This window comes from Anolis sagrei, chromosome 4 (genome assembly GCF_037176765.1).
Source record: "Anolis sagrei isolate rAnoSag1 chromosome 4, rAnoSag1.mat, whole genome shotgun sequence".
Classification (NCBI taxonomy): domain Eukaryota; kingdom Metazoa; phylum Chordata; class Lepidosauria; order Squamata; family Dactyloidae; genus Anolis; species Anolis sagrei.
Genome location: NC_090024.1, coordinates 4,137,330 through 4,154,850, shown reverse-complemented (window position 1 = coordinate 4,154,850; position 17,521 = coordinate 4,137,330). Strand labels below are relative to the sequence as shown.

The 17,521-nt window shown below is 45.6% G+C and overlaps 1 protein-coding gene and 1 long non-coding RNA gene across 2 annotated transcripts in view; both read left to right on the top strand.

Moving 5' to 3' along the window:
• LOC132775170 (protein EFR3 homolog A) overlaps positions 1–10,632 on the top strand; it is an 81,857-nt gene extending 71,225 nt beyond the window's left edge. The window contains exons 20-24 of the mRNA XM_060776003.2: positions 171–253; positions 1,434–1,482; positions 3,821–3,924; positions 7,820–7,869; positions 10,162–10,632. Of these exons, the coding sequence (XP_060631986.2) occupies positions 171–253; positions 1,434–1,482; positions 3,821–3,924; positions 7,820–7,869; positions 10,162–10,267 (392 nt within the window). The 3' untranslated portion in view covers positions 10,268–10,632. The remainder of the gene's footprint in view (positions 1–170; positions 254–1,433; positions 1,483–3,820; positions 3,925–7,819; positions 7,870–10,161) is intronic.
• Positions 10,633–10,652: 20 nt separating this feature from the next.
• On the top strand, positions 10,653–13,130 carry LOC137096903 (uncharacterized). Its single transcript, XR_010909785.1, has 2 exons — positions 10,653–12,622; positions 12,804–13,130. It is a non-coding gene; the product is annotated as an uncharacterized lncRNA (long non-coding RNA).
• Positions 13,131–17,521: the final 4,391 nt, after the last annotated feature.

The window sequence follows — 17,521 nt, the reverse complement described above, 5'->3', positions numbered from 1 at the left end:
TAGTGTTTATTGTTCTTATGCTTCTAAATGCTTTGTGATGTTTCTTTTACTTTTACTAATGTATGTATTTTGTATGTGGCATCGAATTGTGCTGACTTGTTCGCCGTCCTGAGTCGCCTCTTTGTAAACAAGACAAGTCCTCTTTTCATAAGGATTCTGTCCCTCTGCAGATGAAGACAGGCTCTCCCGGCGGAAGAGTATTGTGGACACTGTGTCGATTCAGGTGGACATCCTTCCTGGCACAGAAGACAAGGTAGGGGTGTTCTGTCAGATCTCGTGGCAAACTGGGCAAGAAGTGCAGTTCAACATCTTTATTAATGACTTAGATGAAGGGCTAGAAGGCATGATCATCAAGTTTGCAGACGACACCAAATTGGGAGGGAGAGCCAATAGTCCAGAGGACAGGAGGATTCAAAACGATCTTGACAGATTAGAGAGATGAAGGGCCAAAACTAACAAAATGAAGTTCAACAGAGACAAATGCAAGATACTCCACTTTGGCAGAAAAAATGAAATGCAAAGATACAGAATGGGTGACGCCTGGCTCGAGAGCAGTACGTGTGAAAAAGATCTTGGAGTCCTCATGGACAACAAGTTAAACATGAGCCAACAATGTGATGTGGCGGCAAAAAAAGCCAGTGGGATTTTGGCCGGCATCAAGAGGAGCATAGTGTCTAGATCTAAGGAAGTAATGCTACCCCTCTATTCTGCTTTGGTTAGACCACATCTGGAATATTGTGTCCAATTCTGGGCACCACAATTCAAGAGAGATATTGACCCTAAGCTGGAATGTGTCCAGAGGAGGGCGACTAAAATGATCAAGGGTCTGGAGAACAAGCCCTATGAGGAGCGGCTTAGGGAACTGGGCATGTTTAGCCTGAAGAAGAGAAGGCTGAGAGGGGATATGATAGCCATGTATAAATATGTGAGAGGAAGCCACAGGGAGGAGGAGGGAGCAAGCTTGTTTTCTTCTTCCTTGGAGACTAGGACGCGGAACAATGGCTTCAAACTACAAGAGAGGAGATTCCACCTGAACATGAGGAAGAACTTCCTGACTGTGAGAACCGTTCAGCAGTGGAACTCTCTGCCCTGGAGTGTGGTGGAGGCTCCTTCTTTGGAGGCTTTTAAACAGAGGCTGGATGGCCATCTGTCAGGGGTGCTTTGAATGCAATATTCCTGCTTCTTGGCAGAATGGGGTTGGACTGGATGGCCTATGAGGTCTCTTCCAACTCTTCGATTCTATGATTCTATGGCCCTCCATATTGGCCCATTTGATTCATGTATTCTCTTTAGGAATCTCTAAATCAGGCATGGGCAAACTTGGGCCCTCCTGGTGTTTTGGACTTTAGCTCCCATTTCTGAATAATCCCTTGGGTTTATGTCTCTGCTGTGTTTGTGATGTAAACAAATTAAAGGCACGCTATTTCTTCCAGGTCAACAACACGGAAGAAATCACCTTTGAAGCTCTGAAGAAGGCAATAGGTAAACAGACCACCATCTAATTGTGTCCTCCCAGCAGCTTTTGGAGAGACAGAAGGGCCTCCTTTATATCTAACCCTTTTCTCAAAGGCAGCTTACAAAATATTAAAATGTGTAGGAAGATATCTAATCTTTTGAGAGAGGGAGAGAGAGAACTTTTTAAAATGCAATTGAGCAATCCATAGAATCATTGCAGTTTTAAAATCCAGTAAAAGACATAATAATAATAATAATAATATTAAAATATAATGGTATAGTGCAATATAGTAATATATACTGATATTGTACTTTGTTAATAATATAATATATTGTATGAAAATATATATTGTAAGCCGCTCTGAGCTCCCTTCGGGGTGAGAAGGGCGGCATATAAGCGCCGTAAATAAATAAATAAATAAATAAATAAATAATAATAATTATTATTATTATTTATTTGTACCCCGCTACCATCTCCCCAAGGGACTCGGTGCGGCTTACATGAGGCCAAGCAAATAAACAAGATATCATCCCATTAATACACAGCATATTAGATCTAGGGAAGTAATGCTACCCCTCTATTCTGCTTTAGTTAGACCACAACTGGAATATTGTGTCCAATTCTGGGCACCACAATTCAAGAGAGATATTGACAAGCTGGAATGTGTCCAGAGGAGGGTGACTAAAATGATCAATAGCCTGGAGAACAAGCCCTATGAGGAGCGGCTTAAGGAGCTGGGCATGTTTAGCCTGAAGAAGAGAAGGCTGAGAGGGGATATGATAGCCATGTATAAATATGTGAGAGGAAGCCACAGGGAGGAGGAGGGAGCAAGCTTGTTTTCTGCTTCCCTGGAGACTAGGATGCAAAGAAGCAATGGCTTCAAACTACAAGAGAGGCGATTCCATCTGAACATGAGGAAGAACTTCCTGACTGTGAGAGCCGTTCAGCAGTGGAACTCTCTGCCCCGGAGGGAGTGTGGTGGAGGCTCCTTCTTTGGAAGCTTTTAAACAGAGGCTGGATGGCCATCAGCCAGGGGTGATTTGAATGCAATATTCCTGCTTCTTGGCAGAATGGGGTTGGACTGGATGGCCCAGGAGGTCTCTTCCAACTCTTTGATTCTATGATTCTATGAAAATAAACAAGATAGCATCCCATTAATACCCAGCATAATAGATTCCTAAAACCTTGCTAGAAGAGGAGAGGGGGCCTTCTCGGTGGTGCCCCCCCCCCCACCTCTGGAACGCCCTTCCAAGGGAAATAAGACAGGCCCCATCCCTCCCCTCCTTTCGTAAGAGCTTGAAGACCTGGTGGTTTCAACAAGCCTTTGAAAATGACCAGTTCTAACTGAGTCTTACACATTGTTGAATACGGCTTTATTCTTCCTACCCAGATTACTTGTTTTAATCGGCCCCGGAATGAACAGCCACAGACCCGTACCTAATATTATTGTTGCCTGCCATAGCATTGCACTTAATTCCCGGCCTCCCTAGAATTTTTGGGCTTGCACTAATCTTGGCCCGGCCTTTTTAAATTTTGAAAATGCCTTGAACAGACAGGATTACTTTTAATATGTGTGTTATGGCGACAATTTTTATGCTTATATTGTTTTGTGAATCTTATGGGTATGTTGTTTTACTTTGTATGTTTTGTGATGTTACCTGGGAACCGCTCTGAGTCCCCTCGGGAAGATGGAGAGCAGTATATAAATAAAGTTTATTATTATTATTATTATTATTATTATTATTATGAGTTTTCCTTGGCTGGAGGAAGGAGGCAGCCACATTCTAGCTTCCTAGCACAACCTTCCTTTAAGACTCTCCAATGAATTTATTTATTTATTTATTTTTATCATATTTGTATACCGCCCCTCTCAACCCAGAGGCAACTCGAGGTGGTTTACAGTTGGCAATGCCCCTAAACAACATAAAATACAGTTAAAAGCATTACAAATAATATAAACCATATAAAAGCAATTAAACAATAAAAACCATAAAGCACAAGTCCTCAGCATTTCATCACTAAAATCATTTTTCCGTCGCATCCTCCAATTGTTCCATCGATCTCAATTAGTCTGTTACACTGCGTCTGCAAATGCCTGCTCAAACAGCCAGGTTTTGACTCTTTTGAAATGCTAGGAGGGAGGGGAGCAATCAAATATCCCTAGGGAGGGCGTTCCATAGCCAAGGGGCCACCTCTGAGAAGGCCCTGTCTCTCATTACTGCCAATCGCATCTGCGAAGGGGGTGGGACCGAGAGCAGGGCCTCTCCAGACGATCTTAAGCACCTGGATGGTTCATAGGGAGATACTTTACTCCTGTCCCGTCGCTTCCTCTAATGCTGCCTCTTAATTTTCTTTTTCCCAAAGACAACACCGGCCTTGAAGAGCAGGAGAAGGAGAAGAGGCGCCAAGTGATCGAGAAATTCCAGAAGGCTCCCTTTGAAGAGATTGCGGCGCAGTGCGAAAACAAGGTGAGGCTGGAGAAGGGACAACTGAGAGAAGGGGATATTTGGAAGGCGCAAGCTTGTTTTCTGATGCTCTGGAGAATAGGACTCAGTTGAGCCATGGGTTCAAAATCTATATTTATTTATTCATTTATTTCATATATTTCCTATATTTCTATCCCACCCTTCTCCCCACAAGGGGGTCTCATCGCGGCCTCACATGAGCATCAGAGGATGCTAACAGTATAAATACCATAAAAATTACAATTCACAATAAAATCATTTTAAAACACTGTACAAGATCATCAGTAAAATTTAACAATAAATTAATAGAGCAGTGGTTCTCAACCTTTCTAATGCCGCGACCCCTTAGTACAGGTCCTCATGTTGTGGTGACCCCCAACCATAAGATTATTTTCGTTGCTACTTCACAACTGTAATTTTGCTCCTGTTATGAATTGTAATGTAAATATCTGATATCCAGGATGTATGTTCAGTCACTGGACCAAATTTGGCACAAATACCCAATACTCCCAAATTTGAATACTGGTGAGGTTGGGGGTGATTGATTTTGTCATTTGGTAATGCTGGAGTTGCTGGGATTTATAGTTCACCTAAAATCAAAGAGCCTTCTGAACTCCGCCAATGATGGAATTGAATCAAACTGGGCACACAGAATTCCCATGACCAAGAGAAAATACTGGGAAGCTCTGGTGGACATTGACCTTGAGTTTTTTGGAGTTGTAGTTCACCTACATCCAGAGAACACTGTGGACTCAAGCAATGATGGATCTGGATCAAACTTGGCACAAATACTCAATATGCCCAATTGTGAACACTGCTGGAGTTTGGGGATCATAGACTTTAACATTTGGGAGTTGTAGTTGCTGGGATTTATAGTTCACCTACAATCAAAGAGCATTCTGAACTCTACCAACGATGGAATTGAACCAAACTTGGCACACAGAACTCCCACGACCAAGAGAAAATACTGGAAGGGTTTGGTGGGCATTGACCTTTTAATTTTGGAGTTGTAGTTCATCTACATCCAGAGACAACTGTGGACTCAATGAAGGATCTGGACCAAACTTGGCACGGATACTCAATATGCCCAAATGTGAACACTGGTAGAGTTTGGAGAAAATAGGCCTTGGCATTTGGGAGTTGTAATTGTTGGGATTTATAGTTCACCCACAATAAAATAGCATTCTGAACCCCACCAATGATAGAATTGGACCAAACTTTCCACACAGAACCCCCATGACCAACAGAAAATACTATGTTTTCTGATGGTCTTTGGCGACCCCTCTGACACCACTTCACAACCCCCATTGGGGTCCCGACCCCCAGGTTGAGAAACACTGTAATAGATTAACGTGCCAGTAAAACCAAGCCGAGCCGGGAGAATCCATGTCGCAAAATCCAAATTTCCTTTTTGTATTGCCACTGGCCTCTAATCGAACACCTGACCTCAGAGCCAGGTCTTCAGTTGTCTGCTAAAGGACAGGAGGGAGGTGGCCAACCTGATGTCCTCAGGGAGACAGTTCCACAGACGGGGGGCCACTGCCGAGAAGGCCCTGTCTCTCATCCCCACCAAAAGGCTGTTAGGAATGGTGGGAGTTGAAGCCCAAAACACCTGGAGGGCCAAAGTTTGAAGAGCATTGATTTTGAGTGTCACTTTCTGATTCTGGATTACCCCATGGGCATGGGAAAATCGAAGAACGACACAGTAACATGTCAGGTGTGTTGCTATTGTGAGACAAGACTGGTCCCTGCTTATAGCTACAAGTATTCATCCCAGGAAATCAGGAGACGCTTACTTCTTGGGAGGAGAGCAGTGTCCAGTCTCGATAAAATAGTAAAGAGTAGAGACATCACACTGGCAACAAAGATCCATTGCCTAGTCCAAGCCATGGTCTTCCCTGTAGTCACCTACGGATGGGAGAGCTGGACCTTCGGGAAGGCTGAGCGAAGGAAGAGAGAGGCTTTTGAACTATGGTGTTGGAAGAAAGTGCTGGGAGTGCCTTGGACTGCGAGAAGATCCAACCAGTCCATCCTCCAGGAAATAAAGCCCGACTAAAGCTCACTGGAGGGAAGGAGACGAGAGACAAAGTGGAAGTCCTTTGGCCACATCATGAGGAGACAGCAAAGCCTAGAGAAGACAATTATGCTGGGGAAAGTGGAAGGCAAAAGGAAGAGGGGCCGACCAAGGGCAAGATGGATGGATGGCATCCTTGAAGTGACTGGACTGACCTTGAAGGAGCTGGGGGTGGTGATGGCTGACAGGGAGCTCTGGCATGGGCTGGTCCATGAGGTCACGAAGAGTCGAAGACGACTGAACGAATGAACAACAACATTCATCCCAGTTCCTCATGTAAGCCGCCCCAAGTCCCCATCGGGGAGTATAAATAAAGATGATAATGATGATGATGATGATTATTATTATTATTACTAGCCGTCCTCTGCTACATGTTGCTGTGGCCCAGTCTGTGTATATGTGTTTTGCGTGCATACATATGTATGTGTATGTGTATTTCTGTGGTTATGTGCATGTGTTGTAATGTATTTTTTGTTTTTTGGCTTTTTAAGTCTCTTCTGTTGTGTTTTTCAGTGTTTTTATGAGTGATGGTCACTCGTTGGCCTGATAGGTGTCTTGTGTCCAAATTTGGTGTCAATTCGCCCAGTGGTTTTTGAGTTATGTTAATCCCACAAACGAACATGACATTTTTATTTATATAGATTATTATTATGCTGTGTATTCAAGAAGCACAGAGTTTCTCCAAGTTTACTCCCTTGGAAATTACTAAGAAGGATCTTCCAAAATCATAGAATCCTAGAGTTGGATGAGACCCTAAGGGCCATCCAATCCAACCTCCATTCCACCAGGCTGGAAAAAGCACTATCAAAGCTCTCCAGACAGATGGCCACCTAGCCTCTGCTGTAAAAGCCTCCAAAGAAGGAGCCTCTATTGGACTCTGAAGCAGTGAGCTCCATTGTTGAGCAGCCTTTATGGTCAAGGAGTTCAAGAATGACATGAAACCTCGCTAATAGTGTTCCATTGTTTTGGTTTTTGTGTGTGTGTCAGGACCAACCTGAGAAACCGCAAGTTGTTTCTGGTGTGAGGGAATTGGCCGTCTGCAAGGACGTTGCCCAGGGGAAGTCCAGATGTTTTACCATCCTTGTTGGAGCTGGAATGTGTCCAGAGGAGAGCGACTAAAATGATAAAGGGTCTGGAGAACAAGCCCTATGAGGAGCGGCTTAAGGAGCTGGGCATGTTTAGCCTGAAGAAGAGAAGGCTGAGAGGGGATATGATAGCCATGTATAAATATGTGAGAGGAAGCCACAGGGAGGAGGAGGGAGCAAGCTTGTCTTCTGCTTTCCTGGAGACTAGGACGCAATGGAACAATGGCTTCAAACTACAAGAGAGGAGATTCCATCTGAACATGAGGAAGAACTTCCTGACTGTGAGAGCCGTTCAGCAGTGGAACTCTCTGCCCCGGAGTGTGGTGGAGGCTCCTTCTTTGGAAGCTTTGAAACAGAGGCTGGATGGCCATCTGTCAGGGGTGATTTGAATGCAATATTCCTGCTTCTTGGCAGAATGGGGTTGGACTGGATAAAGGCCCATGAGGTCTCTTCCAACTCTTTGATTCTATGATTCTATGAGGCTTCTCCAATGTCCCTGCATGGGGAGCTGGAGCTGACAGAGGGAGCTCAACCTGCTCTCTCCGGATTCAAACCGCTGATCTATTGGTCAGCAGTTCTGGCAGCACAAGGGTTTAACCCATTGTGCCACCAAGGGCTGTTGCATGGTAAAAGGGCTGTTGCTTTCAGGGAAGAGCGGGAGGCAGAACGCCAATTCTGGGATGGAAACACATCTTGAATACTTTCAGGATCTCAGTAATTCTCTGCTTCCTCCCTGCAGGCCAACCTCCTTCACGACCGGCTTGCGCAGATATTGGAGCTCACCATTCGGTAAGAGGAATTTGCAGAGGCGTCGTGTGTGCTGTTACTGTGACTATCCTGGTTGAATAGGATTACATTGAATAGATCTACGGTCTGGCCTTCAAATTCAACAAAACAAAGGAATGGCCATCAATTGGAGAAGCCTTACAAGAGAGAACACATGGAGAATAGATAAGGCTAATTTACTTACTTACTTACGTACTTACTTACTTACTTAGGCAATCCCTCGTTGTCCGAGTAGAATAATCCTCCAGGGTGGGTCCGTAGGTGACTGTGGAGCCCAATTCTTGATCTGCATCATCTCCCGCAGTGAGGGCATCGGTTTCCAGGTGAAAGGTGGTCCTGGTCGGGGTTGGCTTGACGCATCTTCCTCTTGGCACGTTTCTCCCTTTCACCCTCCATTCATGCCTCTTCAAATTCTGCAGCACTGCTGGTCACAGCTGACCTCCAGCTGGAGCGCTCCACTGTGTCCTATCCCAGTTCTCAGTGTCTATGCCAGCGATTTTAAGGTTGGCTTTGAGCCCATCTTTCAATCTCTTTTCCTGCCCATCAACATTCCGTTTTCCGTTCTTAAGTTCGGAGAAGAGCAACTACTTTGGGAGACGTTGGTCGGGCATCTGGACAATGTGGCCGGTCCAGCGGAATTGATGGCGGAGGACCATCACATCAGTGCTGGTGGTCTTTGCTTCTTCCAGCACGCTGACGTTTGTCCGCTTGTCTTCCAAAGAGATTTGCAGGATTTTCCAGAGGCAGCATTCCAGGATCGTTCCAGGAGTTGCATGTGACGTCTGTAGACAGTCCATGTCTCGCAGGCATATAGCAGGGTTGGGAGGACAATAGCTTTATAAACAAGCACCTTGGTATCCCTACGGATGTCCCGGTCCTCAAACACTCTCTGCTTCATTTTTGGGCTAAAAAGATTCCCCTCAGCTTATACTCGAGTCAAGGTTATTTATTATTTTACTATGTTATTAGTATTATTTTTAGTACATTTATTATTTTACTTTATTACTGTTATTATATTTCCATTATTTACTCTGGTTACATCCCGTATAGATTACTGCAACGCTCTCTACGTGGGGTTGCCTATGAAGACTGCTCGGAAGCTACAAATGGTCCAACGATCGGCAGCCAGGATGCTAACAGGAGCGGCACTCAGGGAGCACACCACTCCTCTGTTGCGCCAGCTCCACTGGCTGCCAATCTGCTACCGGGCACAATTCAAAGTGCTGGCTTTAGCCTTTAAAGCCCTAAACGGTTCTGGCCCGACCTATCTGTCCGAACGCATCACCCCCTATGAACCAGTTAGAACATTAAGATCGTCCGGGGAGGCCCTGCTCTCGATCCCACCAGCCTCACAGGCACGGCTGGTGGGGACGAGATACAGGGCCTTCTCAGTGGTGGCCCCTCGGCTGTGGAACACCCTTCCCGCAGACATTAGGTCGGCCCCCTCCCTGCTGACGTTCAGAAGAAGAGTGAAGACCTGGCTCTTTGAACAGGTGTTTAATTAAGCAGTGCAATTAAATGATTGATCTTGGAACTTGGAATAATGAACGAGGAAATCGGATTATGACTTCACTGATGAGACGTGATGAGTTAGTTATATGGATGTATTGACGTTATATTGATGTATTGATGTGCTGTTATATTGATGTAGTTGCCTTAGTTACTGTTTTTAAATGCTAGTGTTGTGCACTTTGTATATTGACCTGGTTGTAAACCGCACTGAGTCGCCTACGGGCTGAGAGAGTGCGGTATACAAATAAAGTAAATAAATAAATAAATATTATTATTATTATTATTATTATTATTATTATTACCTTTACATTATGTTACTGTACTATTATTTTATTACATTTATTATTATAATCTATTATTATTATTATTACATTTATTATTTTACTCTCTTTATTATTATTGGAAGGATACGTAAGCACATTTACATTGAGGAAGGTTAGCATAATGGTTTGGACAGTTGGACAGTCTTATCTTAAATTACAATTTTATGTAAATACACAAAAACATTTAACCTACTGATGATTATCAGTAACAACTGCATTTCTCACCCTCGGCTTATACTCGAGTCAATACATTTTCCCAGTTTCTTGTGGTAAAATTAGGTGCTTTGGCTTATATTCGCGTCGGCTTATATGCGAGTATATACGGTAAATTAAATTTTGCTCCTGACCATAGAATCATAGAATCAAAGAGTTGGAAGAGACCTCATTGGCCATCCAGTCCAACCCCATTCTGCCAAGAAGCAGGAATGACCATCCTCTTTTTTTTTTTCTGTCCTTGCAGGCCTCCTCCCAGCCCTTCCGGCACGCTGACCATCACCGCCGGACACCCCCACTATCAGTCCGTTCCCGTCTATGAGATGAAGTTTCCAGATCTTTGTGTGTATTAAAGAGAAGCCTTCTAGCCTCTGCTGGGCATGGCTTTGGGGCATTCGAGCGTGCTGCGTTGAGCCCGCTCACTGTGCATTTGCAGCTCGGCCTTCACTCTTTTCTTTGCCACATTTTACCAGAGCTTTGAAGGCACAGCCTTGGTGCTTGAGTTGCAGATTTTTCCCAGTTCTGTTCGTTCTGATATTGTGGTCGACGATTTCACGACTCATTTTTCTGTCCTCTTCGAAAGGGAAAACGGGCAGTGCAATAGTGTTGTCTTGCCAAATATTTCAAAGAATAAGGCCTTTCAAATAAACTAAGGCAAGCGTGGTCCAACTTGGGCCTTCCAGGTGTTTTGGACTTCAACTCCCACAATTCCTAACAGCCGGTAGGCTGTTAGGAATTGTGGGAGTTGAAGTCCAAAACACCTGGAGGGCCCAAGTTGGCCCATGCTTGTTCCAAGGCTCGATAGGACTAAGCTTCAAATCCTTGCGTTGTTTTCTCTCTTTGCATCACACATTCCTAATGAATTATTGGCGTGGTGTATACATGTTGCCGCTTTCCATTCTGTGGTACTGAAAACCCTGAAGATACAGGCCCTAAGTGTTGTTTTTGCCTCTCTTTTCAGTCATTGCAATAATTCTGAATGCAGCCAAACATTGGCAACACTTTTGACATCCCAAATACTTAGTCCGTACCTCATGCTTGGCGGGGAGGGATGGGAAATAGATATTTTTGCCGTGTCGCTTTTAGAATACCTAATGTGTAGATATATTATCTATATTTAGTACTCCTCAAAAATACTAAGTGCATTTGAAAATGGGAAATGAGGGTCTTTTCAAACTAGATGTCGTCCAAACTTGTGTGATCGATCGCCCTTTGTAGCATAGACTTTTTAGTACTGTTTTGTCAACTGAAAGGAAAACCTGTGGATGGAACTTGCTGGGCAGGTTAGAACTTTTTTTATGATTGTGTGTGCTTAGGAATGTTTTGAATCCATTACAACTTCCTTGCAATGTTTCTCTCTCGAGAGTGATACACGGACTTAGATATCCCAGATAATATGCTACTTGCGTGTAAACAAAGAAGGCGTATACAATGCCTGTAATACTAAAAGCTGCTATAATCTCCCATTGTAGTAGCAGCAAAGTTTCGTTTCCATCCACTCCACAATTCCAAGGTAAGACTTTAAAATAACCCCCTCTCAGTAGAATGATAGCTGGAAAATGTTACTAGATTTCTCAATATTTTTTTTGTCACCACGCTTGTGTGTATTCCATCATGAGACGTATCCCGTTTCCCCGAAAATAAGACACTGTCTGATATTAATTTTTTGCTCCCAAAGATGTGCTAGGTCTTATTTTCAGTGGATGTCTTATTTTTTACCATGAAGAAGAATTCACATGTACAGTGTTCCCTCACTACTTCGTGGTTCGCTTTACATGGACTCTTAAAGAAATATTAATATAGCCAATCTCCCATGGAAGTTCCTGGACCATTTGGACAGCAGGGACGGTATTACAGCTTCCGACTACCAGAGGGAATGTGCTTGCAAACAAAAACTTTGCTAGGTCTTACTTTCGAGGGAGGCCTTATATTCTCCCACACACTGTCTGGAGACCACAACAATCTCCCATGGAAGCTCCTGGACCATTTGGACAGCAGGAATGGAAGCTCCTAGACCATTTGGACAGCAGGAATGGTGTTACAGCTTCCGACTACCAGAGGGACTTGCTCCCAAACATAAACTTTGCTAGGTCTTACTTTCGAGGGAGGCCTTATATTCTCCCACACACTGTCTGGAGACCACAACAATCTCCCATGGAAGCTCCTGGACCATTTGGACAGCAGGAATGGTGTTACAGCTTCCGACTACCAGAGGGACTTGCTCCCAAACATAAACTTTGCTAGGTCTTACTTTCGAGGGAGGCCTTATATTCTCCCACACACTGTCTGGAGACCACAACAATCTCCCATGGAAGCTCCTGGACCATTTGGACAGCAGGAATGGTGTTACAGCTTCTGACTACCAGTGGGACTTGCTCCCAAACATAAACTTTGCTAGGTCTTACTTTCGAGGGAGGCCTTATATTCTCCCACACACTGTCTGGAGACCACAACAATCTCCCATGGAGGTTCCTGGACCACTTGGACACCAGGGACGGTATTGCAGCTTCTGGCCACCAGGGGGTACATGCTTCCAAACAAAAACTTTGCTAGGTCTTACTTTCGAGGGAGGCCTTATATTCTCCCACACACTGTCTGGAGACCACAACAATCTCCCATGGAAGCTCCTGGACCATTTGGACAGCAGGAATGGTGTTACAGCATCCGACTACCAGAGGGAATGTGCTTGCAAACAAAAACTTTGCTAGGTCTTACTTTCGAGGGAGGCCTTATATTCTCCCACACCCTGTCTGGAGACCACAACAATCTCCCATGGAGGTTCCTGGACCACTTGGACACCAGGGACGGTATTGCAGCTTCTGGCCACCAGGGGGTGCATGCTTCCAAACTTCCGACTACCAGAGGGACTTGCTCCCAAACAAAAACTAGGTCTTACTTTCGGGGGAGGCCTTATATTTAGCAATTTAGAAAAATCTCTCGGTCTTATTTTCAGGGGATGTCTTATTTTCGAGGAAACAGGGTAGACCAGGTCAGTGTTTACTTGTTGCTGTTGTTCATGTATGCCTAGAGCAGGCATGGGCATACTTGGGTCCTCCAGGTGTTTTGGACTCCAACTCCAACCATTCTTAACAGCCTCAGGCCCCTTCCTTGGATAGTAAGGACGGTATTGCAACTTCTGGCCACCAGGGGGAGCATGCTCCCAAACAAAAACATTGCTAGGTCTTACTTTCGGGTGAGGCCTTATATTTAGCAATTTAGAAAAATCTCTACTGGGTCTTATTTTCAGGGGATGTCTTATTTTTGGGGAAACAGGGTAGATTATGACCAGGTCAGTGTTTACTTGTTGTTTATCTATATCTAGAACAAGCATGGGCATACTTGGGTCCTCCAGGTGTTTTGGACTCCAACTCCCACCATTCCTAACAGCCTAAGGCCCCTTCCTTTCCACAGATATGGGCATACTAGTGCCCTCCAGGTGTTTTGGACTCCAACTCCCACCATTCCTAACAGCCTCAGGCCCCTTCCTTTCCCCCCTTAGCTACTTTGTTTACATTCAGAAGGACAAAACGAGGGGCTTCTGAATCCCGGATGAGCCCCCATTATTCACTTAAGCGGCTGAGGGGGGAAAGGAAAGGGCTTGAGGTTGTTAGGAATGGTGGGAATTGGAGTCCAAAACACGTGAAGGACCCAAGTATGCCCATACCTGTCCTAGACCATAAGCTGTTGATATACGAACAAATATAGACAAAATAATACAACAATTTGCATACAGATCTTGCCTGTTTAAAATCCAATATCATTCAAATACACTATATACATCAGAGATATACAATATATAATATATACATCAATGAGATTAAAATTCACTGTGGTTTTGTCTTCCTAAGTTGTTGACTGCCTTTGCACACAATAATACATACGAAAGAAAACAAAACAAACGCTCTTTTCGTTTGCACTCGTGCCGACCGTGGATGCTGCTGTTTTCTATGCTCAATAGTAAATGCCTTACATTTCATTTGCTTCCAATCTTTCGGCGGTATCGTCTTTGCATTCTTGGTTTTCGTTTCAATACATTGGAGATATCCCAAAAGTGATGTTGCTCTTGTTAACAGGGAAAGCAAGCCAGACCTGTTGTAATAATAATAATAATAATAATAATATTGTCGAAGGCTTTCCAACAGAAAATACTGTGTATTGTCGAAGGGTTTCATGGCCGGAATCACTGGGTTGTTGTAGGTTTTCCGGGCTATATAGCCATGTTCTGGAGGCATTTTCTCCTGACGTTTCGCCTGCATCTATGGCAAGCATCCTCAGAGGTAGTGAGGTCTGTTGGAATTAGGAAAATGGGTTTATATATCTGTGGAATGACCAGGGTGGGACAAAGGACTCTTCCCTGCTGGAGCTAGGTGTGAATGTTTCAACTGACCACCTTCATTAGCATTTGAAGGCCTGGCTGAGCCTGGGGGAATCTTTTGTTGAGAGGTGTTAAGATGTGCCTGGTTGTTTCCCCTCTGCTGTTTTGCGGTTGTAATTTTAGAGTTTTTTTTAATACTGGTAATACTCTAATACCATGAAAATGAAGAAAATCTGGCTACCAGTATTAAAAAACTCTAAAATTACAACAGCAAAACAGAGAGTTTTTTAATACTGGTAATACTCTAATACCACGAAAATGAACAAAATCTGGCTACCAGTATTAAAAAAAAATCTTACAACAGCAAAACAGCAGAGGGGAAACAACCAGGCACATCTTAACACCTCTCAACAAAAGATTCCCCCAGGCTCAGCCAGGCCTTCAAATGCTAATGAAGGTGGTCAGTTGAAACATTCACACCTAGCTCCAGCAGACAAGAGTCCTTTGTCCCACCCTGGTCATTCCACAGATATATAGACCCATTTTCCTATTTCCAACAGACCTCACTACCTCTGAGGATGCTTGCCATAGATGCAGGCGAAACGTCAGGAGAGAATGCCTCGAGAACATGGCCATATAGCCCGAAAAAACCCACAAGAACCTTATTATTATTATTATTATTATTATTATTATTATTATTATTATTTGAGGCCGTGCTAGCTGTAGAGACCGAAAACTGGCATCCTTTTGGAGATTATCCATAAGTTACGAGAATACAGGACCTGGTGTATTGTCCGACCATGGTTCAAGGAATTGGGAGTTTACACAACCGTGTTTGACCTATAGAATGACTCATTTAGAACCATAAATGTTTGTTGTGTGTATGATAGTTTTGTCACTCTCTTCTTTGAACACATTCCAGCTTCATCCCTCGTTTGTTTGGGTCGATAATGCTGAAACCGCTTTTCGTGGTGATTTTTAGGGTCGCAACCCGGCATGGGCCAACTTGGGCCCTCCCTCCAGGTGTTTTGGACTTCAACTCCCACAATTCCTAACAGCCGGTAGGCTGTTAGGAATTGTGGGAGTTGAAGTCCAAAACACCTGGAGGGAGGGCCTAAGTTGGCCCATGCCTGGTATAAACAAAAGCCATCTTACAATGTTGATCTCTTGTTCCGACGCCTGTGTATTCCGCGTTCTCTTGTAACGAGCCATTTGACGCAACGCTGAGGACACACTGTGCAATCTCCATACACTTGTGAGCAATAAATAAATAAACTTAAGTGAGAAGCAACGCGTCGGGATTGGGCGTTTCGTTCTTTCTCCAGATATATAAACCCCATTTTCCTAAGTTTCCAACAAACCTCATAACCTCTGAGAATGCCTGCCATAGATGGGGGTGAAACGTCAGGAGAGAATGCTACTAGATCCCAGACTAGTGGAGTGCCATGAAAGGCTGCCTAAGCCTGAGGGAAAGGGGGCGTGGCTACTACCAAGAGAGGGCGTTCCAAACTGCTTAGCCCTTTAAGAGGCCAGGAGGGGGTGTGGCCAAAGGTTAGGGCTTGGAGGCAGAAAGCAGCCAATGAGCCATTGAGGAGGGTGGGGGCGTGGCCAAGCGTTTTAGACCTTTGAGTGAAAGGGGGTGTGGCCACATCTAGAAGGGGCGTGACTAAGATGCTTAGGCCTTAGCATTGAAGAGGGGGCGTGGCTAAGCCGCTTTATGCTTTGAGTGGCGGAGGGGGCGTGGCCTGGCTACTTAGGCCTTTTGAGTGGAAAGAGGTGGCGTCGTCATATCTATAAGGGGCGTGGCTATGCTGATTAGGCCTTTTGAGTGGAAGAGGGGGCGAGGCCAAGCCGTTTTATGCCTTGAGTGGCGGAGGGGGCGTGGTCATATCTATAAGGGGCGTGGCTAGGCTGATTAGGCCTTTGAGTGAAAGGAGGGGGCGTGGCCAAGCCGCTTAAGGACTTGAGCGGCAGAGTGGCGTGGCCACATCTAGAGGAGGCGTGGCTAGGCAGCTTAGGCCTTTCAGTGAAAGGAGGGGGCGTGGCCAAGCCGCTTTAGGCCTTGAGTGACGGAGGGGGCGTGGCCACATCTATAAGGGGCGTGGCTAAGCTGCTTAAGCCTTTGAGTGAAAGAAGGGGGCGTGGCCAAGCCGCTTTAAGCCTTGAGTGGCAGAGGGGGCGTGGTCATATCTATAAGGGGCGTGGCTAAGCTGCTTAGGCCTTTGAATGAAAGAAAGGGGCGTGGCCAAGTCGCTTTAAGCCTTGAGTGGAGGGGGCGTGGCCACATCTAGAAGGGGCGTGGCTAGGCTGATTAGGCCTTTTGAGTGAAAGAGGGGCGTGGCCAAGGCAGCTTGAGTGGCAGAGGGGGCGTAGTCAAATCTATAAGAGGCGTGGCTAAGCAGCTTAGGCCTTTGAGTGAAAGAAGGGGCGTGGCCAAGCCGTTTAAGGCTTTGAGTGGCGGAGGGGGAGTGGCCAAACCTAGAAGGGGCGTGGCAAAGCAGCTTAGGCCTTTGAGTGAAAGAAGGGGGCTTGGCTAAGTCGCTTTAGGCCTTGAGTGGCGGAAGGAGGCGTGGCCACATCTAGAAGGGGCGTGGCTAGGCTACTTAAGCCTTTTGAGTGAAGGAAGGGGGCGTGGCCAAGCCGCTTTAGGCCTTGAGTTGCAGAGGGGGCGTGGTCATATCTATAAGGGGCGTGGCTAAGCAGCTTCGGTCTTTGAGTGAAAGAAAGGGGCGTGGCCAAGCCGCTTAAGGCCTTGGGTTGTGGAGGGGCGTGGTCACTGCTAGCCGGGGCGTGGCCAAGCTGCATACGCCTTTGAATGAAAGAGGGGGCTAGGCCAAGCCGCTTAAGGCCTTAAGTTACAGAAGGGGGCGTGGCCAATTATAACCGGGGCGTGGCCTAACTGCATGTTGAGTGAAAGAGGGGGCGGGGCCAAGCCGCTTAAGGTCTTAGATTTCAGAAGGGGCGTGGCCAATGGTAGCCGAGGCGTGGCCAAGCCGCTTAGAACTTGAGTGGCGGAGGGGGCGTGGCCAAACTGCTTAGGCCTTTGCTGAAAGGAGGGGGCGTGACCAAATCTAGGCCTTGAGTGGCGGAGGGGGCGCGACCACTACTAGGAGGGGCGTGGCCAAGCTGCATATTGAGTGAAAGAGGGGGCGTGGCCAAGCCGCTTAGACCTTGAGATTGTGGAGGGGGCGTGTCCAGTGTCTAGAGGGGCGTGGCCAAGCGGCATAGGCCTTTGCGGAATGGAGGGGGCGTGGCCAAGTTGCTGAAGCGTTGATGTAGAGGAGGGGGCGTG